This window comes from Ambystoma mexicanum, chromosome 12 (assembly GCF_040938575.1).
Source record: "Ambystoma mexicanum isolate Mex_15411 chromosome 12, UKY_AmexF1_1, whole genome shotgun sequence".
Lineage (NCBI taxonomy): Eukaryota > Metazoa > Chordata > Amphibia > Caudata > Ambystomatidae > Ambystoma > Ambystoma mexicanum.
The window spans coordinates 465,205,837-465,231,936 of NC_090936.1; the positions used below are offsets into that span (position 1 = coordinate 465,205,837).

General features: G+C 49.6%; 1 protein-coding gene across 1 annotated transcript in view; it reads right to left on the reverse strand.

The window, feature by feature from the left end:
- Positions 1-26,100, reverse strand: part of TBXAS1 (thromboxane A synthase 1) — a 548,307-nt gene that overhangs the window by 211,037 nt on the left and 311,170 nt on the right. The window contains exons 4-5 of the mRNA XM_069628729.1: positions 7,401-7,453; positions 3,267-3,363 (exon numbers count right to left, since the gene is read on the reverse strand). Coding sequence (XP_069484830.1) covers positions 3,267-3,363; positions 7,401-7,453 — 150 coding nt within the window. The remainder of the gene's footprint in view (positions 1-3,266; positions 3,364-7,400; positions 7,454-26,100) is intronic.

Below are 26,100 nucleotides of genomic sequence, written 5' to 3' on the forward strand. Positions count from 1 at the left end.
GCGCAGCGCCAACGATGCTGCATCCAATAACCTAGGATGCTGAAAGATAAGAAGGCAGAACACTAGCCACCCAGGGATGTCCAATGAAAAGAGCCTCCTGAGACCAGAGGTCTGGAGCTGTGGCTGTGAGATCATGGTCCTGTCTTTTTCCCCCGATAGGTCACTGGCCTTGTCCCAGAGCTCATCAATGATGTGAATACTGGTGTGCCACATGGAGGTTAGGGGCCATGCCATGTATCCGGTTTCAACCATACAGCTGCCTGTAAGGGGCCTACTTGTCAGTATTAGCCTTAGATTAATTTAATTAAAGACAGCACAGCTGTGCTCCAGAGATTGATCGAACTGCTACCCTGTTTGAAACACAACTCAAGAACTAATTGTATGGCATTATGCATGCAGTACAGATGTTTCCGTAAGGGTCCCAACCAACGCCTGACAACATAATCACTGCCGGACACCAAGAGACCTTTATCAAGTCAGAGTACAACAACATATCAGAGCCACCTGAATTAAGCCAGTGATCTTACCTGGATATTACATGTGTATTCCTGTGGCTAATGTCAACCCCCTGAGTAATGCATTTCTCTGTAAAGATTCCATTCACCTCTCTTAAATACATGTAAAAGTATATTATTCATTCAAAGTGGTGACTGTGCTCAGTTTGCCTCACCGCCCTTCCGGAGAGCGTGGGTGAGCATAGATAAAGTACAGATCCCTCTATCCGGATCTGAAACAGACCTGAAGCATACAGTTTATGGAAAACCCCAAACAGCGACCAAAAGGAGAAGCTACTCTAGCTCAAAAAGGGACGACCTCCCTGTATCTGATCCTGGGACAAACATGGCAGATGACGCATGCTAAGGTCCTGGTATGGAGGACCCTTATTTACAGGCCAACAAGGATGGTTCGGAAGACTTGAAACAGACTCCTTCAGAGGACGTGTTATCTGTAAGAATTTGAAAGAAATGTTTCAACCCATAACCATTTAACATCAGGAGGTAGATCTCCATCAGTAACAAATGTGACCGTTTCCCAGATCTGGCATGCGTACATATGTGCGTACCTGTGTGGCATTGGCGAAAATGGGCCCTCTTTCAGCAAAGTCCTCCAGGAGTGAAAAAGGGCATCATTGAATTATCTTGGTCCTCAGCAGACCTTGGGGCATGCGGGGCTTAAGCACGAGAGGAGAACGCCCAATGCCTGCCCAAAGGAATTTTGAAAGAAATAGGTCATTGTAATCTCTGCGATTTGTCCCAATAGGAGCTAGAACCCGGCAAGTGGCCACAGGCTCTATAATGTGAAGGCAATCTGTGTTGAATTGCATAGGTGAAATGAGATCATGATTGTGATATTCAGGAACTGGAAAGATGGGAAGAATAGGACATAAGAGGATGAGGGGTGTTTAGAGGAAATGTGGTACAGGAGGTCACAAGAAGAGTTGAGCACCATTGATATGATATGGTATTTATAACGCGCCTAATATCCAGAGGTTTCTAAGCGCGGACCCGGGGATCGAACCTGTGCTGCTCAGTGCGTCTTGCTTCCAAGGCGAGCACGTTGCCTTTGACCTATCCTCCCGAGATATTGATACAGATGGGAATAGTGTAGCAATGGATGTGCATTGGGATAGAAAGAGATACGTGGGATGAGGAAGCAAATCACAGCTTCTAGGCATGGGCTGATGCAAAGGCTTTAGGCACAAAGATGAACGGGCTTAAGAACTAAATGTGAAATGACCATCTCTTGGGTGCACCCTCTGAGGTCAAACGCGGTGAAATTAGGCCTTTCTACAGTCGGCTTCTCACGCGTCTTATACCAGAGCCAGTGAAACAAGACAAAGCCTAGTTGCCAAATCTTCCGAAAGGCTATGGTGGAGCCGTGGTATAGAGGCAGGACACAAATATTGTGGCCCAAACAAGACTGGAAATCGCAAGTTCCCAATTAGTCTCATAAAAACATAAATATCCCAAGCTAAATGACGTCACATCCCTGAGGATCCCATTTGGCCAGAGAGAAACCATCAAGGACCATGTGATTACACAGAAGGGACAAGTGACATAGTGACTGATGAAGAGATATAGGGCACCAAACAGTGTTCTGCATCACATTCAGCAGGGTGGCGTTTAGTGTTTGCCTGGCATCCGGTAAGGTCTCCTCCAAGGTTGTAATTCTAAGTATCAAAGATTAGGGCTCTGTCCTTTAGTGTGAGAGCAGCTTGGTGGTGCCACACACCACATGCCATCGCATCTCTATTCCACAACCACTGGTAATTCTTCTGTGCATCCTGCATGCAATTGTTTTTAGTCAGTCGGCACCATTACAGAAGGAGACCAAACATATGCATTTCGTTCTTGGTTTTTCCACCAATGGGGACAGTCCAGGCCAAACTAGTATTCCACTGCCCTTCGGCCCAGGAACCCAAGAAACCCAAGGGTAGCGAGCTGTGATGTTTTGTTTCCGCCAACTTGATTTGCAACGTTCTCATCTTCACAGCTGCGCATACACAGTTACGCAAAGATCCGAAGTGTGCCGTTTTTGGCCTATGGCGGTGGTGAAGCTTTTTTGGCATATACCATTGATTTAGCAGATTTACCCCCAATTCTGTGTGGCTGGAAATTGTCAAAACACACATGTATGTGTGTGAAAAAGTTCTCGATAATACAGTTGTGCACGAATTGAGAAGCAAAACCCCCTGGACCATCCCAATTCTCCACGCAGCCGTGGAAGGGAATTTTCACCAAGACATACCTACCAGATGCTTGCCGCTTTTAGCCGTCCTGCTGCTTTTGCAGGAGGAACAAAGCCCTGTCGTGAACACAGATCCCTGCTCAATTGAGGCCGCCAAGGACAGGGAAAGTAGGGGCACATTTAAGTGAAGGGGCGAGCAGTGTTCCCTATGATGCAGTCGCTGCGAAAGACCAGTAATGAGCTACTATGCAAACAAGAGCCAAACATCAGTGGCAGAGGTGCAGGTGTGGGAAACAAGATGGAGGACAAGCTTAAAGAAGAATCAGTCCCTGGAGCTGCACTGAGGCTCCCAAGGAGTTACAGGTCAATTGATTTGATGATCTCTGCTGCACCAATCAGAAGCTGGTCATTATTTTGCACAGAAGCAGACACCCTCTGGAGGATGGACAAGGGTAGGCACTAGCGTCACATAAAACCTGTTAGCATCCAAGGAGTGGTGTGTGTGTTAGCCATCATCCATTACCACAGCATTTGATACAGCAGCATAGCCCTGTGCCCAACCCATCCTTTGTTCATACCATTCTATTCTGGAAGTTGTGAAAATCCTCCTGCAAGATCTGTTTAATGGCGTCAGGTTCGGAGACAACGATCATCATTCGGCGGCCCATGTAATACCTGGGAAAGAAAACAGAATTGGATTTTCAGGACAGCGGTTCTCCGGGTCGTTTGCTACAGATTAGGAATGGATTAGAGGCCAACTTGTTTTTGATGGAATGGCTATCGGTATCCTTATTACAACGAAAAACATAATGTACTTCGTGCATTGTGCAGCAACATTAACACTATGCAACAATACATAGCGTTAAAGAAAAACACTTAATGTATCGGTTCAATATCTCTACAAGGAAAGAAATGGGCATTATCCATGAAGGAATTTACAGGCATCAGAACTTTTCAGGGCATTCCAGGTGGGTTTGGCCGATTTGACTGAAAATATTTAACCGTATGGCCTAGTTGACCGAATTTAGGCTGTAAGAAGTGATCGTAGAGCCAGAGATTCGGTCAACTAGGCCATACAGTTCCATTATAGCGAACAAGTGGGACAGGGGTTGCTGGGGTGTCCCCCGCTCTCCTTGGTCGCTATAATGGGAACGGGAGTTGCGGGGGTGTCCCCTGCTTCCAGGGCACTGGAAGCAGGGATTTACAAAAAAAATTACAAATAAAAACTAAGATAGGGACCCTGCTGTGTCAGTTCTGACCCACGTTGCAGGGACGGAACTGACGCCACAGAGTCAGAATGAAGGCAGCCACTGAAAGGTAAGTGGGGGGAGGGTGGGGATGTATTGAGGGGTTAGAGAGGGGCATGGATTAGTTGATTTTGGCCGTGTCAAAATTGGGTTCGCTGCGAAATTGACTACGGTCAATTCCGCCGTGAACAATTATGCAGCGGTCAATTCGTACCAATCCTTTCAAGTTACGTCAAAAAAGAGGATCTTATAATGGAGAGAGCTCGGTCAGCTGCACAAATTCGAAAATTGGCTAATAATCCACTGCGAGAGAGACCACATATCATTTTGTACACATTTTCTGACTTATTTCTTCTCTCATGCAGAGATCATCTTACAATGTGTTGCAGCGGATCTCTCCCATTTGAGAGGCGAATGAGATGGAAGGGTGCCCTCTATTCTAGCTTCCTCTTCTCGCTCCGTCTGCGGTGATGCAAATAATCTTGACTGTAAGATAAATGGTGACGCTTGGCTCTTTCTTACGCAGTGGAATTAGTCTGTCTGTTACTGCCTGCTGTTCGTCATTGGCACAGGGAGGCCTCCTGGAACCAGAAACTCTTAAGGGCTTTTCCAAATGATAGGGATCCATTGCCAATTCCAGGTCGCTTCTTTTAGAGTTGTGGGCTCATTTCAGCAATTAGTTGGCCTCCGTGGTGTAGAATCCTGCAGCTGGCTTGGTTCTGGAAGAAATGGAGCGAACGTTCCGCCTGGGGGTTTAATGAGGGAGCTACCAGCTTAGATGACCAAGGGCCTTTAAATAAACCATGTGAGTTGTGAAAAGAATGTTCAATTCAACTAGCTGTTAGACTGCAAGCAGGGAAGAGATCTGTGAGCTTCTGTAATGGGTTCCTGTTATTTGAGGCCTAGCGTTATTCTAGCCAAACAATTTGACATCAGTTGGAGTTACAGACATTATTTCTTGTGTAAAACTGCTCACATGCTTTTTGCAATAGTCGAATTAAGACAGAAATTTTGCTTCATCAGTATCCAGCTTGTGATGGAAATCTCTGAGTGTAGTTAATGTGTATTTGAGCTTGTGCAATTGCTGACGCCAGGTTCTAGTGATAGCAATAATTTGGGTTTGCAGGACACGCTTGAGGGAAATACAGCAGTTCCACGTGTTCTCATTGGGGGCAGGTGGGGTGCCTAGTGAGAAGGGCCAGGTGACCACTAGGCATCGGTTAGGTCCTGTGGCCCACAAGAGACTTTGTTTAAATAAAGGATGGTTTCAGTCACCCAGCTCTGGACTTTTCCGAGGCCCTGTATCCAATGTCAGTTTTTCTGATTTGTTTACTGCCCACTCCAGCTAGATCATTGGTTGGGATACGCTACAGGCATGGTACATGTTTCCATGATAGATGCTAGGGGCTGTAAGTAAACAGTGAGAAGCCAACGTGAGACAGCTGAACCCTATAGGACTCCACACAGGGGTAAATGAGGGTCAGAGTGAAATTGACCAATTTTGAGTTGAAGCAGAAAGGTCGAGGAGGAACAAAGCCCGCCATTATACAGCAGCGACACTGATGCTCATGTTGTGTTGATGGGCAGTGTAGTATTATACTGCGGTCCATTGCGTCCTGCCTTGCTGAGAGGTCTAGCATAATTGGGGCAACTGGCAGGCTGCAATAAAGTGCCAACAGGATTTCCTCGATGATTACAATCATTGTGTATTCAGGTCCTTTTGTGGAAGTGCACCCAAATTGTATTTTATAGACCTAGGTCACCTTGCCACCCCTCTCCTTGTTATCGTGGCCCCTGGCCCCTCTCGAGCCCTGCCCACAAGTGATCCTGACCAAAGGGAAGGGAACTATCAAAATAGGTGAGGGTGCTGCAGTTTAAGATTAAGTTACAATACTGAACTCTTGGGCAGGATAGAGGCGCTTTGGTAGAGCTGCAGTTAAAATAGAGGCGTAGCAGCAGAGGAGCAAACAGATGCAATAGTTGCCGGGGGCCGTATGGCAAGATCTCACCACTATTTTCAAATGTTGGGTATGACGTGAGCTGGCAGGGTTGGACTGGGCCATAAAACTGTCTTGTGGCCCACGGTTGCAAATGGCAATTCATTCCTTTTGTGGCAGGCTGTTTGAGTAGTACCCACGGTGGAGGTTTTTGGTAAAATGTGATGCACGTTGTACATTTTAAAGAATATTCATTCAGTAACACTGGTCGAGACCACTAGCCGCAGGGTAACTTATCAAACAGGCCCAAAAAAGTGGCCCACTTTGACCAATAAAACTGGCGTTTTTGGTTCGGACATTGCAATGTAGGGTAATCCAAGTCTGGGTGTGGGTTCTCATTGCTGACTCCTTTCGTCCTTTCTTCGCCCTGGGCTATGGGTAAGGCAGCTTCAGGTACTTTGTTTGGGGCCCTAAGCAGCAGGCAATTATTGCGTAAGAGCGTTCCATCACTCATTCTAGCCTGAACCCTAGAATGTACGGTTTCTGGGACATTTGCACTGCAGTGCAGCGCACCAGACTGTACCATGCCAGGGTGAGGCAACAGGTGGGGAGAGAGCACAGTAGGTCCCAGTATGCAGCAGCACACCAACTCTCGCCTCCCCCCAACGTCTGCTGCGGGGTATTTCAGCCCGGCAAACATGCCAATTCTCAGTGCACTTTCCTTCAGAGTGCAAGGCACATCAAGTGATAAGCGAATCAGAAAAGCCCACTGCTTTCCAACAATTGATGAGTGTTCTCATGTCCGTCCACAGAACCTGTTCGAACAGCTGGTGCTTTTTGCTAGTAATACATACAAAATAAAAATCTTATCTGCATGCCGCCCCGGTCCAAGCTCAGCTCTGCCTCCACCTGCAGGGAGCCCTCCTACTTCCGGGTAACACCAACAGGAACCAGGAAGCAAGGAGCATGTCCTGGTTCCTGCACATGAGGGCGCAGGAGCTGGAACACTCGATTGCGAGCACCCCAATCAGTTTGTATGTGCGGAGAGGCGCAGGAGCGCTCCCTTGCACATACAAATGTGCAGTACCTTAACCTGCATCCCCAATGGACCATGCAAGGCTGGGGAAGCAAAATGCCTTTGGCCTTGCATGGCTCATTTAGCACGCGCCCTGGGATGTGAACTGTCAAAAGGAAACCGTGTTCCCCCAAGCCAGCCCAGGAGCACTCCATCTACTGCAACAAGCAGCTTTGGGAGCACTCCTGTGCTGGCGCAGCTCCTCCTTGGTGAGTGAGGGTGCAGGCAGGTCGGCTCCCCGTCGCCCATTATGGGCGAGCCGCCCTGGCTGCTCTCTGAATGCAAGGGTGCAGCATATGGGTGAGCGGCCCAAGTGTAGCTACGGAGAAGTTTCAAATGTTCTTGGCTGCCTGAACCCCATGCAATTGATATCCTATTAATACATGTGATACACGCAATGAAAAAGCTGTAGCCACTGATGGCCCCAAAACCTAAAGGACAATTTTTGCTTACCCACATATCGGTCCGTAGGCCTTTACCAATGCTTGGTCGCCTTCCCAAAAGCCCTGAAAGGAAGAAACGGAACAATGCTTTAGTCAACCTGGTTGAGAGCCCTTTCAATACATTAACACACATGAGGTGGTTGCAGTGAAAGAGGCCTGACCAAACACTCTTGAGCACAACATGAGGCATGGTGGAGGGATCTGAAGCAGACAGTCAGTATAGATCCGCAGGATGTTATCCACCTTTGTGAAGGCCATGTGATTGCACGAAGGAAGAAATCCTACAGTCATTGATGAGAACCAAACTTTCCCAAATCAGCTGCGCTTCCAAGACAGCGACAGGAACCCTCTTGGTATGGCAGGCCAGCTGAACATGACCACCCAAAGATGCTGTTCTACCCCTTCCCCAGCGATAGTGGAGGATGTCACTGTGCAATTACACTTATCCTCAATTGCAAGACTCAATTAGCTGACTACTCATTGAATGCTCAAATGCCCACTTTAATCTTACTCAAAGGCCCACTTCTGGGCCCCAGATCATTCACTTCTGGGCTTCTCTCCCTCATTCTACTGTCCTCGCGCTCTCTGTGCACACCATCTACTCAACGCAGCTGTTTTCTGGACAAGGCGTGCAGTGCCAGCACCTGGTGCTCTCTGCGCTCACCAGCCATTGCAGAGCAGCGGTTTTCCGGACCTGGTGTCCAGGGCCTGCACGTGTTCGCTCTCTTCTCGATTCGCTCACTTTGTCATCAGCTGTTTCTGCCGAACATGTGGCTCTTCTGTAGCTTGGAATCGTCTTCTGAGGTAAGCCTCACGGTCCAATCATTGCCATAGGCGTTCTACATCACATGTTTTAAGGCTTGTAAGTTCCTTACGTGGTTTCTCCTACAATTGGGCCAAACTATTATTCCAACACAGCCTTATTCTTTTATTAAAACACGTGTCCTGAAACAAGTGTTTTGATGGATACAGCTTTGCAAAATTGGGCCTTATTGTTTAAATATCGAAGTTCCTGCTTGCTTCTGTAGGGAACCCTCACCCCCTTCAAAGATGGCCACCTGAAATTGAGTTTTGCCTACATAGTCTTGCACGGTCCCCCACCATTGGCTTGCTTTGACTTATCAGCCAATAAGTGGGACCGGGAAGCGGGAGCCGGCCCACTTACTCAAATGCCCACTTCTAAGGCCCCCGTCTGCTTCCCTGTCTGCTACCAGGACGCTACACGAAGCCACAACTGCAATCTGACCCTCCCTGGGGCTGCAAGCTCACTCAGCACTGAAACTGGACTACCAAGACTCTATTGCCTTCTTCTCCATGGGTTAGTTCCCTTCCTTTGGTTACCCTTTCTTTTGCCATCATGGTCCTTCACTCTCCCCTGGTCTCCACGTTATGATCTCTAAGGCTCTCGTTCCATGCTTCACCTCTAACTCATACCTCATATTTTCCATCTGTGCCTTAGCATATACCTTGAAAGTCAAATTTGGGTGTTTTTTTGGGAAGTCAAATGTGGGTGTGTTTTGAAAGTCAAATTTGGGTGTGTTTTGAAAATCAAATTTGGGTGTGTTTTGAAAGTCAAATGTGGTTGTGTTTTTGGGAAGTCAAATTTGAGTGTGTTTTGAAAGTCGAATTTGGGTGCGTTTTTGGGAAGTCAAATTTGGGTGTGTTTTGAAAGTCATATTTGGGTGTGTTTTTGGGAAGTCAAATTTGGGTGTGTTTTGAAAGTCAAATTTGGGTGTGTTTCTGGGAAATCCAATTTGGGTTTGTTTTTTGAAAAATCAAATTTTGGTGTGTTTTTTCATTTAACTTTGCCAAAATTGTTATCTGCTAGCCCAGTAACTGTTCCTCATAGATGTACTTGCATATTTCTCCTACTGCCTCCTCCCTCTACCTGCCCATGGCGTTATCCGTTTCTCCTATCTACCCCAACTGCTTCTCTATCGACTATCCCTCCCTTCTCACTAAGTCTGGTAAGAAGAAATTTAAAAAGGATATCCTGGCCTCCAACCCAGGTCTCCCCATCGCTGACACCTATTCCAGCGCCTCTGTCAGAAAAACACTCACTGAGATCCTCTTTGTCGTTCCTTCACCAGATCTCTGCACCACTCATGATCGCAGTGCTCTGTCCTGTCTCCTTCTCTCCCATTAATGGTGGCACCCGCTGGGAAGCCCTCATGGATTCCTTTGACTCCTCCAGAGTCATCATTAATGTCTACCTAAAGGGCACTGTCCTGGTCCAAGGCCCTCAGGCCAATCTCCTCATCTTTGATAGGCGGTTCCCTCGCCTCATCAACTTTCTTTCATCTCCAGCTGTCTCCTACTCTCCTCCCTTGGCTACCTTGCCCTCTCGTCCCTCCTCCTCTGCCCAAACTCTGGATCCCTCCCCACCTCTGCAGGGCGTACTTCTGATGTATACCCCTCCCTGGAAGGTCTTTAAGGCGGGCAACCTTCTTCATCTTGGCACTCACAACTCTCGCTCTGCTGTCAAACACTCCTGACATCTGCCACCTCTTTGAAGAACTGGACCTTGATGTCCTAAGTCTTACCGAGACATGGTTCACGGCCAGCTCTGTCACAAGCTTTGACACTCTCTTCCCCGATGGCTATAAGATCCTCTCCACCCCCAGATCCACCCGGCCGAGAGGGGGTGTAGCCCTGATCTTCCCTGAGTGGATTCCTGCCTCTATCATCCCTACTCAAACTTACCTCTCTTTCGAATGCCTTGTCTGCAGGCTCTCTCTCTTTCTCCTAGCCACTCTCTGACTGTTGCTACTCTTTACCGGCCCCTTGGTCAAATCACCTCTTTTCTCTCAGAGTGGGCAGACCTCTCCTCCTCCCTGCTGGCCTCAACCACTCAACTCCTCCTTTTTGTTGACCTCAACATCCACTTTGATCTACCCGTTCTGCATCTGTGCTCTTTCGCAACTTCTGCGATTCACTCTCCCTCCCTATCCTCTCCTCTGGCCGGACTCACTCTGCTGGTCACACACTTGATGTCTTGATCATCTCCTGCCTCCCCCTCTCTATTCACCACACCACTCCTCTCTCCTGGAGTGATCACTGCCTCCTCTCCTCTCATCTTTCCATCTCCTGCCCTCAAGCCAAGCCTACCCCAAGACTGCCACCAACCTTCTTGGACATCCGGCCCATAAAGCGTGTGTCAGTTGAGGATTTTGCCGCTACCTTCTCTCCCCCCTCCACCCCGGGCCGACTCACGCGCTGACACAGCCAGGTCCCTGCTCTACATCCTCTATTTCTGCCCCTCTTGATGCTCTTGCCCCCGTCATAAGGATCTGCTTCAAGTCCAAAGCCAAATGCAATTCTTGGTATGACTGTGACCTAGCTACACTTCGGAGGCTGAGAGGAAATGGAGGGCGTCTTATTCATCCTCTGACAAACTGGCCTGCCGCCTGCTCCAAAGGCAATACTGACTCTCTGTCCAGACCAAGAAGAGAGTCCACATTCAAGCCTGTGACTCTGGGGCATCTAACTATTCGGCCGAACTCTTTAAAATCTGTAAGGAGCTGGCCAACCCTGCTGCAATCTCCACCCCTCCTCTTTCCTCCCAGGCTCTTTGCAATGCCCTTGCCTCTCACTTTATCTCTAAAACCCAGGAAATCTTGTCCACCCTCTCCTCCTCCCCCACTACTCTCCCCCCTCCTTCTCTGTCCGCTGACTCTTCTTCAGATACCCCCACCCTCTTTCTCCTCTTTTCCTCTTTTCTCCCCTGATGAGGTCACTATACAAATCCGATCTATGAAACACTTATCAAAACAGGTCCATCCCTGTTCCTCCAAAACTATTAAGGACCACATCGATACCCTCTCTCCGGCCCTTGACGATTTCTGCAACCTCTCCTTTTCCTCTGGATCTTTCCCCTCCTCTATGAAGCACTCCCTCATGCATTTCCTCCTCAAGAAACCCACAGCTGATCCCTCTTGTCTGGCTAACTATTTCCATTACTCCCTTTTTGGGTAAACTCCTGGAAAGGCTGGCCATCTCTCAGCTTAACCTTCATTCCGATTCTGTTGGTTCTTGCCATGGTCACCAATCTGGCTTCAGAGCAGCCAGAAGCACGGAAACGTCTCTCCTAAACAACCTTGACTCTAACATTCACTCTGTCCTCATCCTACTTGATCTCTCCTCTGCTTTCGACAAAGTCAACCATACCAACTTGCTCAACCGTCTGTGACAATATGGGTATCACCGATCAGGCTCTGGCCTTGCTGACCTCTTTCCTCTCTGATATGACCCTCCCAGGTACAACTTGGGTCCTTCCTATCTTCTGTCTCCCTTTCTACCTGTGGTGTTCCCCAGGGGTCTAACCTCTCGCCCTGGCTTTTCAACCAGTACCTGGCACCTCTCACATACTGCAATTCCATTTTCTGCTCTAATTTCCAGTGTGATGCTGAAGACACCAAACTCATTTTCAGGCTTCCCTCAGCCACCTCCTCTCCTTCCCTCATCTCTGATTTCCTAAATCGCCATTCAAAATTGGTGTGCCACCAATGATCTCTGTCTAAATGCCAACAAGACTGTGATTCTCCTCATTGGTACACCTTCAACAGCCTTTCCCCTCAACCTCTGGCCGGCCTCCCCTGGCCCTCCTCCTACCCCTTCTTGTAAGGCCAAGAACCTAGGGGTCATCTTTGACGCCACACTGTCCTTCTCTGCACACATCTCTGACATCTCTAAAAAAAATCAAACTTCTTGCTCCCAAGCTCTGGTCTCTCTAGGTTGGACTATTGTAACAGCCTATTTCTAAATCTACCTGCCTCCACTCTCCACCCTCTACAACTAATCCAGAACAGGACTGCAAGACTTGTCCTTGGCCTCAAGCACTGGGATCGTATTTCTCCAGCTCTGAAATCCCTTAATTGGCTCCCAGTAGATGCAAGGATTACATTTTAAACCCTCTGCATTGTCCACAAGGCTTTCTGGGGATTGGGTCCAAAATACCTTCAACTATCCCTCCGTAAATACCTCTCCTCTCGAGATCCTCGCTCCTCTACTTCTAACTCCCTCGGGGTCAGTTGTTTTTCAAAGAAACAAGCTGGGGGCAGATCGGTCTTCGGCTGTGTCCTCCCTCTGGAACAGCCTTCCTGCCACCTTGAAACTTGAGGAGAACCCTCTCCGGATCTAGAAGCACCTCAAGACCTTCCTCTTCTCGTCTGCCTTTTCCCCTCTTCTACCCTGCTGATCTGTTTTCTCCCTCGACACCATCCACCTGGCCACCATCCTCCTTTGGGCCCAGGTACCTGCTCAACTTGCCACCCTCCTGAACTGCCTCATGGCCACCCCCTGTACTGTGGTCTGTATCTGTATGCATACAGTCCCCCACTCACTTCTCTTCTGCACTTATCAGATATACCCTATCTGCTTAACCTAGCACTTACCACTCACTGGCCGCACTACCCCTTTATTTATTTAATACATTTTTACTTACTTATTTATTCTGTTCTCTCCTCTGTTCCGCACTTTCCACCTCTCCCCCCTTCCATGCACTTTCCCCCTTTTCCCTTTCCCATGCACTTGGGCGTTCTCAATGTCACTGGGCCTAGTAAGATCATTGTTTTTGTTCTAAAATGTGTTTCCTTATTTATGCATGTTTTTTTGAGAAACAGAAGGTGTTCGACATGTGTGCCTATCTGCAGCTCCCTTGACGTGTAAATAATGCGCAGTAATAGAAATCCCACTCAGATTTACGGGTTCCTATGGACGAATCCGTCTTGCCACCACCAGCGCGTGTTATTGTCACCCACCTGGGTGGCACACATCATGGTGGGGCTTGCTGGCCCAATAAGTAGTAAAATCCAATCTGGACTTCAGGATGCCCACCAGAAACAGGCCTGGAAAAATAGCATTCATTTCAGTGGAGATGTTTTGCATTTGTGTTAAAAAAGCTACACTAGATCTAACAACTTTCTGGTGGATGAGCCAGACCTGGTGTACACTTGTATCATCAACCACCGAAAGTTAAAAAGCTGGAGTATCACGCCAAGTTTTCTACCCGTAACCTTTTGGTTCCACCAAATGGCTGTGGTAGGTATTTTAACTTACTGAACTCTCCTACCCTACTTTTAGGATAGTACAGACTTCATTTTACTTTATTCGTTGATACAGCGGGTGCCCTAAATCAGAGCATTTGTTAATCAAATAGACAACGGACATGAGAGACGGGCAAACAGATATGGGGTAACAATCCCCCCTGATGCATGCAAAGATTTTGTCCAAATTGGGTCCAAATGTCCCGTGAACTCGGACAGACCTGGTCTCAGCTAACTAGGCCATGGCGGTTTAAATATGTGTGCACACAGGGGGGATCTTTAGGGCAACAGACAGATTTCAAAATTTGGCTATTGGATCTTTCAGGTTTTGTCCACAGAAGGGCAAATCAAAAGATCAATAAGTGTTGACCTGACAGAGACCACACGGCACGCACATGCCCTCCCATGCCACTAGGGTGGGCTTATTTAATGGCTTAAAAGCAATTTTCTGGAAATGTTTGCCCCAAAATTCACTTCTAGTAAAATGTTTGAATTGACAACTAGGAAAACCAACTATCTTTTGCAAACATATATCGATTTGTTAAAGATGCTTTAAAAAAAACAAATTGGTTCTAAATAAAATTAAAATAAATGTCACAAAAGCAAATCAATTTGCCCTTTGCTAATCATTTTAACCAGCAGAGAAAAAAATCCACAATTCACTTTGTGACAAAATACCACATTTTGCAGTTTTCAACTAGTTTCTATCCATGCAGAGAAAAAACATCTTTTGCTCAGCCCTACTCGCCACTACAGTTGGAGAACGTAATCTCTGTTTCTTAGAAGGGGTACTACATTCCTTTGGACCGGTGTATCTAGTTTTTATATAATTATATATATTGTGGAATGTGTGACTTAGTGCAAATGAACTATCCTATATATATATATATTTATTTGAGACAAAAGAGGGGTGGTTGGGGTGCAACTCTGGGTCCCAGCTGCAATCAGTTCACAGTCCAGTGGTGGTCTCCTCCTAGAGTGCGCGTTCATGCCTCAGCAAATCTGATTCAGATGTGCACGGTTGAATCCTACTGGTTAGTACCAGAATGTTGCAGCAAGGAATTCTGGCTCCTGTAATTCAGAGCCAGCCGGGATCCAACTTTCCGCCATTATTTAATACTAGTGTAGAAGCCCGTGTACAGAGGCCAAAGTGCAGGTTTTCATTAACACAGTAGGACCACTATATATCGTAAGGCAACAGCTCCCTCTAGCGGTGACAACAGGTGAAGCTATGCAAATTGGCATTGTTTCTATATATCCTAAGGCTACAGCTCCCTCTAGCGGTGACAATAGGCGAAGCTATGACTTCATCGCACAAACATACAGGGATAAACATACACCTGGCCTTTTATTATATCGTTAGATTAGCCATCAGTGGGGATGGTGGGTGGACCAACAGTGTGGCACTCCAGAGTCGGGCTTAGGTAACCTGGGTGCAGCCCCTCTGGAGTCCCAGACTCCAGTAACATTTGTAGACACAAGAGGGGTGGTTGGGGCGCAACTGTGGGTCCTAACTGCAGTCAGCTCACAGTCCAGTGGTGGTCTCCTCCAGGGGTGGACTGTGAACAAAAAGAGGCCTTGGGAAACATTTTCAAAGTGGCATCATATAACACATTTTCAGCAAGCCCAACCTTTTTCCAATGAGAAAATGTGGAAATACCACATGAAATAAGCCATGGGTGCAGAGGCCTACCGTTAAGTTTCCAGAGTTTCCTACAGGCCAGTCCACCTCTGTTTTCCTCCTAGAGCGCACGCTCATGTCTCAGCAATCTTCAGGGAAGCCGATCTGATTCAGGTGTGCAAGGTTGAATCCTACTGGTAACTGGCCCTGCTGAATTTGCCAGAGGTAGGACGGGGTCGGGGAAGTCAGTATCTGGTAACTTGTCTGACAGGCCTTCATCTAATCATAACTCTGGCAGCCAGAGAAGGCTGCAAGGCCCCAGGAGCGCAGGGCACTGTGCACCGGCCTCCTGCCTCCATTCTTTTGCATCAAATGAAAATGACATGACAAGCTGTCACCCAAACCAAGCGCAGGGGGAGATTGAAGCCTGTGGAGCAAGAACTCCCAGGGATGGTTGGCTGTATAGCACAGCCATTATATGCGTCTATCTGGGGCACCACCAGTATAGGATGGCGGCACGCAGGGCATCCCGTGTGCCTTACAAACAGTAAATGTGGCCCATTACAATCTTGGGAGGGGCTAAAATGAGCCTTTGCATGAGATGACAGTGCTTACGCAGTCCCCTATACTCCAGCGCACAGCATGAATACAGTCCCATTGGCTTGAGCAAGACTGATGTCAAGGAGCATTGAAATGATGATTGAATGATGACGATGTGTTCACTAGCAATGAAATGATGATTGAATGATGATGGTTTCACCGGCACTGAAATGATGATTGAATGATGACGATGTGTTCGCCAAGCACTGAAATGATGATTGAATGATGATGTGTTCACCAGCACTGAAATGATGATTGAATGACGATGTGTTCACCAACACTGAAATGAGGGTTGAATGATGACGATGTGTTCACCAGCACTGACTTGATGATTGAATGACGAAAATGTGTTCACCTGCACTGACTTGATGATTGAATGACGAAAATGTGTTCACCAGCACTGAAATGATGATTGAATGACGATGTGTTCACCAGCACTGACATGATGATTGAAGGATGACTATGTGTTCACCAGCACTGACATGATGATTGAATAATGACAATGTGTTCACCAGCACTGAACCAACACTGACATGATGATTGAATGAGGACGTGAGGACGAGGTGTTCACCAGCACTGAAATGATGATTGAATGATGATGATGTGTTTGTTCACCAGCTTTCTTTCCCTTGCATGAGAATAGGTCCCTGGAATCGGCGGGCATATAGCTCAGGCTTCCTTTCCACCCCTTTCTTCTTGGCACCCGTTCACCACCCAGCAGGTTAAAGGGCGACATAAAGGCCCCATACACCACCATCGAGTGTGGCACTTGGGAACCTCACTGGGGGACAACTCTCATGGTGAAGGCAGAGAGACGTAAGCACAAAGAGTCTCCTCTCGGGATCCAAGAACGCTCAAACGGGCCGTTGCTGGGAGCAGGCGATTCTCGCTCATGCACAAAGCCGCTGAAAGGCTGCCAGTTTCGGCAAAACACAAGGGTGGCCATTAGCCTGGAGGAGTCTAATGAGAGACTGTCGGTGCACAGTTTCTCCCCACAGCTCTCACCTACTGTACGCACGCAGCGCTGCTCGGGAGTTTGGAAATCAGTTGAGTCTTTTGGGGAATCCCTGAAATGAATTTTCTTTCACAGAATGCTGCTCCTGAGCGGCCACCGCGTCCTCCGAGAATTGGTACGTGCTGCGCTTTCTCCCTGATTTCACCAATTCCTACTGCCCCCGGGTGGACAAATAGAGCTATTCTGTGGGCTCAGGCACTGGACCAGTGCCTCTTCTCAGCCCCTGCACCACTTTGCTTTTGGGTTTTTCATCACCGCCTAAAGGCATCCTAATGTGCGGTCTATTTGTGCCCGCAGCTGGTTCTTCAGGTGGCAGGTTTCCACCCTCAACCTTATGTGCACTTGGATGCTCTATGCTTCTCACTTTCCAACAAACGTGCCTGGTTTAGGGCGTCAGATAACCAGCCGGTTTTGCTCTGCCCCTGGTCCAAATGCTATCACTGTAGGTACAATCAGTGATGGAAATGGAAATTGTTAACTGGGGGATACCCCCAGTGATCGGGGAAGGGGGGCATCGGGGAGATGGCAAACACTGGAGAATTTTCCAAGGCCCCCTCCATAAATATCTAATTGATCTCCTGAAATCTTTAACACCTGGAAAATAACCCAAGAGAGGGGTGTTTCCTATGATGCCGCAAGCAAAGTAGAGAAGGTGCAAAGATTGCTTGAAAATGTTCTGCAGCGTGCACTCCTAACAGAAATATTCACATGTATTCTGGCAAGACGATCAAGTGGTCTAATGGGGAAGTCTCTCGACTTTCATCCTGAGGACCTGTGTTTGACTTTTTCTGCAACAGCAAAAGCAAGTTAAACACATTAAAAGGCCTAAAGGCCATAGATGGTGTTCCCAGATCCAGGGAGACATCCTTTGCCGGATCTGGGGAAATCTGAGCCAATGGCCAGTGCTGGGCACAATATAAATGTTTCTATCCTTGTCCGGGACTTTGGAGGTGGGGATACATTGCTTATGGTCGGGCTGTACCTTTTTTTTTTTTTTTTTAACTTTTTTTTTTGTTGGCAGAGGCATACAGCGTACACAGACATCAGAACAACCAATACTTCAATATATACAGAAATGAGCATAAAGGTACACAAAATGAATAGCACATCAGTAGGTGGGGAATGAGGCCACATGGGGCATCTAACATTTAAACACTCAACGGGGGAGTCTGGGAGGAATTATCGACAGAGTGCTCGTCCAATCTATTCAGGTAACTGTTAAAGGCGGGCCATATATTTCGGGGGCGGGAATGAGCAGGAATTGTGTTAACTCTTCTTTGCAGTTACGGGACCAAGTAAGTAAGTTTAACCATTTCTGGAATGAGGGCGGGGAGGAGCGCTTCCAATTTTGTAAAATGCATTTTTTCGCAATTATACAGCTCAAATTCAGGAATTTAGCCATGGTTTTAGCCCCCTCCTACTGCCACACTCCAAACAGAACTCCCATCGGGTCAGAGACAACAACCGCGTCACTGATTTCGGATAGTGTTTCTAGGACCTTTTCCCAAAACGTGGCCAGCCTAGGACAATCCCAGAACATGTGTAAGTGGTCCGCACCCTCTGCGCCGCAGCGAGGGCAGGGCCGTGGGCCAGATCGCGCTAATTCAGAGATCCTGCGCGGGGTGTAGTACAGCCTGTTCAACAGTTTGTACTGTATGGTGCGGTAACGGAAATTTAGGGAGACTCCGTTTGTGTGAGAGCACATCTTTGGCCATAGATGGTCGGTAATTTCCAACCCCATTTCAGTGACCCAGTTGTCGCGGGCTCTGGAGGGTTGGGGTGGAGCAGCAGCCTGCAGGAGTTTGTAGAGAGAGGACACAACACTGCAGGCGCCGCCAGAATTGGCTATGTATGCAATCCCAGGGGAATCCGGGGGTTCAATGGGGAAGTCGGGCCAGGCATTTCAGAAGACAGCACAGAGTCTGTAGAATTGGAGTAATTCCAGTGCTGAGCCAGAGTGGCCCGGTTTCCACGTCTGTGGTGTAATGAACTGTCCATCTGGGTAGAAGTCGGTTAGGGCAAGATATCCCAAAGTCTCCCAGTGCTGTCTCAGGGCTATGTCATGAGTGGGTTCCAGCCCAGGGAATCGCCAGGCAGGGAGCCACTTGCAGTATGGATGTTGATCGGCACATGCTTCAAACAGCCTACCCCAGGCTTGCACAGTAGACTGAACTGGGTCAATGGATGAGTCCGGCACGTACCGCCGGTGTAATATTAATGACATAGTGTTGGTACCTGCTGCAGCCAGGGTTTCCAGTTTGAAGTGGGGGTGCGGGGAGGGCCCAGGGTACCAGTAGGAAGCGAACTGCGCCTGTGCCGAGACCCAGTACCGTAGCATATCAGGCGCGGTAAACCCACCTTTGTCGTAGGGAGTGTCATATCGGACCATTTTTTGCGAACAGCGCCAGAATGCCACAGGAACTGGGCGCAAAGCTTATGTAAGTTTGTGAAGTAGCTCCTACCGGGCCAAATAGGTACGTAGGTAAATATGTACAGCAGTTTGGGGAGCAATATCATCTTTACAAGTGAAAGTTTCCCAGCTAGGGATAGTGGAAGTGAGCACCAGCGCATCATTTTGGTTTCAGCCTGCTCAGCTGCGGCCAGGTAGTTATCTTTCAGCATTGTGGCTTTGGTCAGGGACACCTGCATGCCTAGGTACTTGATACCGTTAGGGGACCAGCGGAGCAGGTATTCTGTAGTAGGTTGTGAAGTGGAGCTGGTGAGGGGGAAAAGCTCAGATTTAGTTTAGTTTATAGTGAATCCGGAGTGTGTGCCTATACGGGTGATGTCACGCAGGATTGGGTCAAGGTGAGCCTCGGGGTCTCTAACGAACAATAACACGTCATCAGCGTAAAGGGAAATAATTTCCGGAGCGCCCTGCAGCCGAATCCCCTTACTCGAGTGATACTCCCTGACATGGCCCGCCATTGGCTCGATAGCCAGGGCAAACAGGATCGGAGAGAACGGACAGCCCTGTCGGGTGCCTCGGAAAAGGGGGATCAGGCCGGAAGTCTGAGAATTGACGCTGACCCTAGCCACAGGGGAGGTGTACAAGAGCTTGATATAAGCAATCATGTTGGACCCTATGCCCATAGCTTCCAGTACTAGCCACATGTACTTCCAGGACACCATATCAAAAGCCTTCTGGGCATCTAGTGTGACTGCGACCGCACTCGTACCCTGGCCAATTCGTGACATAACATTAAGCAGCCTCCTAATATTGAGGGACGTGGACCTCCCGGGCACGAAACCTGACTGTTCCTCGTGGACCATGTATGACATTACCGGAAGGAAGCGGTTGGCAATAACTTTGGCAAAGATTTTAGTGTCCAAATTCATCAGCGAGAGGGGCCTATAAGAGCCACACTCATCGCTGGGCTTACCGGGCTTGAGCAGAGCCGTTATAACGGCCTCGCGCAATGTTGGGGGAAGGGACCCTGCCTGGAGCGACTCGTTCCATACCTACAGTAGCCTGGGGGCCAAAATAGCCACATGCTCCTGGTAAAATTCTGCCGTTAGCCCATCGGGGCCCGGCGCCTTTCTTTTAGGGAAACTGGATATGGCCTCAACTATTTCGTCCAAAATGATTGGGGAATCGAGCTGGTCCCTAGTTGCGGAGGAGACATAGGTGGCAGGAATCTGTTCAAGTAAATCCTGCATGCGGGAATCACAATGCTCGGGGGGTTGAGAATATAGATCCGAGTAGAGGTCTGTGAAGACCTCCAGTATCTTCTGGTCGGACCACTGTACCTCACCCCGGCTGTCTTTGATGCAAGAAATCTGGGATTGGCCCCACTCATCCCTCGCCAAGGCGGCCAGGGTTCTGCCGGGTCTGTCCCCCTCTCCGTGCCTCCGTGCGGCCTGTGGGCGGCTGAAGCACTGCACTTCCCTATTGGCCTGGTCATTGAAAAATTGAAGCTCTTTGCTAATTTGTGAGAGGACCGCAGGGTCGGGTGTGTTCGCTCTAGGTCTTGTAGCTTGGCTTCGGAGCGGGTGAGAGCTGCTCTTATGGTCTTAAGGACTCCCCCCTCTCTAGAAATGGTCATACCCCTAATAAAGGCTTTAAAGGCAATCCAGTGGACCCCCAGAATGGTGGACTGGGGTGTATTATACTCGAAGTAGGACTGGATATCAGCAAGGATGTCTGCCTTAAAAATAATGTCCTGCAGGGCGGTCGACTTTAATCTCAATGCGTGGGCGGTAGGCAGTGGTCGAAGTGGGTGGGAGCGGTTGGGAGCGGTGCTCCTCTACTTCTTTTAATTTAGTTTTACCGTTCCTATACTTTTATTTTAAAAAGAAACCGTTCCGGAATGGTTTTGTTTTAAAATAAAAGTTTAGGAAGAAGTTGAAACTTGCACTTTCAGTGCACTGCACAGGCAGTTCACTTAAAGAGCAGGCCCATGTGTTTTGGGGGTTTTATTGTGCATGGGAGGGGGCTTGGCGATGGGGTCTGTGGGGAGACGGGGCAGGCCAGTACGGAACATAGTTCCACTACTTCTTTTCCTACACTTCGACCACTGGCGGTAGGGGCCGGCATGCCCAGTTCCAGGGATATCAAGACCGGTGAATGATTTGACAGGGTGCGGGCAAGACTCTGCGTGTCGGTTACTTTGCCTAGCATTTTACTTGACAGTAGAAACATGTCAATCCTAGCGGAGCTGTCGTGGACCGAGGAGTAGTGGGTGTACTCACATGATTGTGGGTGCAATGCCCGCCATACATCATGGATGTTTTACAATGTGCCAAAAGCCTGCGCGCTGCGCTGGGCAGGGGACTAGGGGCCACGCCCATCCTGTCAAGTATAGTGTCCAGGATTAAATTCATGTCCCCCCCAGATGATCTGCACCCCCACATATCCGAGCAATATGGATACCACCAGGTCTATGAAGTCAGGGGAGTCTACATTGGGGCCATAGGTGTTTACTAACAGGTATTCACTGTTAGCTATCGCACAGTGAAATATAATGTATCTCCCCTCCTCTTGTGGAGGACAAACTTAAGTGATTTGTGAACCATTGTCAACACCCCTCTGGCCCGGGTGGAGTACGAAGTGTAGTATCTGTGGGGCCCCCATGCTGGTGCCATACTCCTGATCAGAGAGCCCATGGAGTGTGTCTCCTGCAGGAGTATTATTTTGCAGCCGTGCCTGTTAGCGTAGGACAATCATACAAGCCTTGGTGTAGTTGCTCAAGCCCCGCATATTCCAAGACATTACTGTAACGGGCATTTCAAGAGACTAGTGTACATCCCACCACTGTTGTCGTAAACTGTATTTACGGCGGTAACCACCAGCGTACTGGGCCCCCAATGCCCTGTGATCTGCCAGTCTGCCTCTGCCTTTTCCAATAACAATACCCAATCCAACCCCCTCCCCCTCCCGCACCACCCCTTCCCGGCAGGCAGTGTGTCCCACCTCCCCGCTCCCTTCAAAACCAAAACTCCCCATGGAACAGGGAAAAACAGGCGGAGCCCAACGTGGGCCCGCTTCAGTGTGGCCCAACCGGGGCCAAAACCCAACATCAAGTCAACAAGACCAAACCTTGCAATTGCAGTGTGGAGCGCTGTTGCCGTGCGGGACACCCAGAAAGATAGTAATGACATATAATGTCCTGCGGTACGTTGAACAGACATTGGCAAAGTAGCGAGACCCGACCCGCAAACCCCGAGATAGAATAGAGAGGGTATAGCCAAATGGCCAGAATCCCCGAACCCAGGGAGGCAGTGATCAGGCATGTGAGTGCAGTGAATAAAATCACCAGTGCCAGGACAAGGCCATAAAAGCAAAAACGGAAGGAAAGGCGGGGAACCGCTCATGGGCACCAGTGGTAAGCTCATCAAGTCCGTTCATCTCAGGCGACAGATGCCTACATGTAGGCGAACCAATATGTTACATTGCTATCAACACATAGATGAGTCAAGTAATAATGAGCATGGTAATGAGATACGAGATAAGTAGGGAAAGGGCCAGGGAGCACAGTCAGTATAGGAAGACATTTGTGAGACAACCTCCCTGCAAGGGGACGATGGGTATGCAACCTGTCTCAGTAGCCAAGAGTTCAAGTGTAAGTCATTGCTATGTGCACATCAATAAGCGAAATACATCAGACAGAGCAAGCAAAGGCAAAGGGTGAATCCGGATCAATCGTCCTCAGCGGGGGCGTCCCCAGTGTTGGGAAGAGGGATTTGTGATTCGATAAACTTCACCGCTTCATCGGGGACAGTGAAAAAATAGAGTTGACCATTATGAGTGATCTTGAGGTGGGCTGGAAACAGTATAGCATAGGGTACATTGCGTTCTCTAAGCAGCTTTTTGACGCCTAGAAACTGGTGCCTCTCCTGCTGTACTCCCACTGAGAAATCAGGGAAGATCCGGATGGTGTGGCCCTCCAGGCGTAGTTCCCCCTTTTCACGTGTCAGGCGCAGGATAAGGTCTCTGTCGCTGTAATTCAGGATCCGAGCAATGATGGGCCTGGGGAAGTCCCCTGGCTTCGGTCGCGGAGATAGGGCCCGATGAGCAAGCTCAACCGTGAAATATGGTGACAGGGCTGGGTTACCAAGCAGGTCTTTAAGTAAGTTCTCGACCGCGTCTTCCATGCGGCCTCTAAGAGCGGTTTCGGGAACACCAACCAGGCGAAGGTTGTTCCGGCGCGAGCGAGACTCCAAATCATCACACTTCGCCATTACGGTCTTCATATCCTGAGAGAGAGAGGCAACTGTGGTCTGAACCGTATGTATTTTGTCCTCATTTGCAGAGATCCTGTTCTCGACAGCAGTGATTCTGGTCCCGGCCTGGTCGACTCTGGTTTTCAGGGAGGCGACATTGGCGTTTATGTCATCTAGTTTCTCGTGAAAGGAGGCAAAGTTCTTGGCTATTGATTCCATCATAGGGGTTAAGTCCGGTGCTATAGAGTTGGAGTGTGGGACGGCCTCTGGCTCCCCCTGCGCTGATGATGTGAGGGCCGCTTCAGCCCTAGTGACAGATGTGGTGAATTTGTCCACGGCGCCTCCCTTACCCCCTCTGCGGGACCTGTTAGGCATCGCTGATGAGTGTGCGAGTATTGGAGCAGAGCGCTTAATGGGGTCAGGGATGGGTGGGAGGCACCAGTACCGCCGGTGATAGTTCGTAAGAATGGAGGACACAGTGGGTATGAGCAGCCAGGCAAATTTAGCAAGGGATGGCCATGGCGGTGCAGGAGTTGTACTGGAGGGGCAAGATGCAGGGGGCCCCGGAAGGGCGAGCCACCGCAGACAAACAATGGAGTGGTAGGGCAAGGCAACGGTCCCCACGTTCCCTGATTAGAGGTGGCAGCCAGCAAGATCGCCCTGCTGGCGCTTCCCGGCGGTCCACCACAACTGGTAGCCCGAAGGAGGAGTGAATGAAGTCCGCCCAGTGAGTTAAAGGGCCAGCGGAGTACCAGATTTCTGTGGCAGAGACAGGCCACAGCCACGGGTATGCCCTGCGGTGGTCACGCCAGGTGAGGCTTCCCCCAGGCAGGATCCGGGTGTAACTACGGGCGGATGGATGGGCCAAAAGCACAGAAGTTAGCGGGCGCCACAAGGGCCCTGGGGCATCCACACAGGGGATGGCAAAGAGAAGAGGGTTCATCCAGTAATGAGGCCCATAGGCATGGGGCATGCCACCAGGCCACCGATCGCATCCCCCGCTCCTCACCTTGAACGCGGCCTCTCTGGAGGAAAGCAGGAGGGCCAAGTCTGCCTCCAGGTGTCTGCCGCCGATCGGGGAAGCGCACCGCGCGGCGGCCGATGTCCGTCCACCACGTGGAGTACAGGCGGAGGGGAGATCATCCCCCACCAGGACGGGGGCTGCAGCAGTCGGGCAGAAGCAGGCCACGGATCCGAGAGGGCGGGAGGGGCAGACAACCACTCCGCGAGTCCAGAGTTAGCTAGTCCAGAGTGAGCCGCCTCCACAGGAGGCACTAGCAGGCAATAGCCGGGCTCCCACACTGAGTCAACGACGCCCCCCCAGGCCCCGGCCAGCCAGCGAGGCGAGGTACGCCTCCACTCGGCCCCAGCGCCAGGTCACCCCCAGGGCAGCACCAGACCCCGGCGGCAAGTGGCTCAAGCGGGACCAGAGGCGCAGCCGGAACAGATCGGGAGGAGCAAGGGCAGGTGTCGCGGGTGATACATCGGCAGCAGCAGCGACGCCAGGCACAGGGCGGCCAGTCTCAAGGGAGGGCCGCAAAGCTCACAGAGCTGGCAGGATGAATCAATCGCCGTAGTTTGGTCCCCAGTCACCGAAAACCGCTCAAACTCGGGGCGCTCAGTCGAAAGGAAGTCAGCTGTCACCCACCAAGAATTCAGTGCATTCGGATGAAGTACACTGCAGATGCAATCAGATTTCCTTCGTGTCAGCACGGAGCCCAAGGACTAAGCAGCCATCTTGGGCTGCTCCACAGCGCCACCATGGTTGGGCTGTACCTGGACCCATAAATAAGTGTAGCAGTGTTTTACTCGAGTATTGGTATTCTGTAGGGGCAAGCACGGCTGCGGGCATACAGTGAAAGGCACAAACGTCAATTCCTGTTTAATGCTATCTACAGGGGCGTCCGTTGACCACGAGCTCTGAGGGTTTATCTTGTGTGAACTTTGCCAGCGTCGTGTCTGCCATAAGCCCATCTTTCATAGCTGAAGAGCTGCCTGTGTTCACCATGCCCAAGTATCTTCAGGTTGCCCACAGATGTTGCTTAGCGGCATGGCATCTCACTTTGGAGAATATGGAATCACTCGTGCCAGCACAACAGAAAACAGCAGGGCTGTCTGCCAAAATACACAGCAAACAATGCAGGGACCATTCAGGACTATCAAGGGCCACTAACCAAATGAGTGTGCAAGTAACGCAGATCGACTACCAATAGGCATTACATTACAACAGCAGCCCATGGGGTGAGTAGCATAAAGGACCATGCTGCTTCCAGCGGTGATCACTTGGAAACCGAGTGGTATTACTTGCAGTCATAATAAAACATGCCCAGCTGGCAAAGACCCTCTGCATCATCCACAAGGCCTTCTGGGGCCTGGGGCCATGCCATCTCCAACTTTCTCTCCCTAAATACTTCCCTGCTAGAGCCCTCCGCTCCTCTAACTCCAACTCTCTGCTTGTCAAACGCTTCTCCAAATAGGGAGCTGGGGGCAGGTCTCAATCTTCGGCTTGTGCCTCTCTTTGGAATAGCCTCCCTGCCCACCTCAGACTTGAGCCAGACCTCCTTAAATTTGAGAAACTTCTAGACACTCTGTTCTTCTTTCCCTGCTAATCATCCCACTGCGACTGGCAGCCTGGTCCTTCATGAATCTCACAGATTACCAGGCCCTCTACCTAGTCGACACCAGCACCCTCCCACCTTTTGCACTGCCCTTGCGGGCCTACTGCCTGGCGGCTGTGCATCTCACCCTTGGGATTCCTACGCCCTAG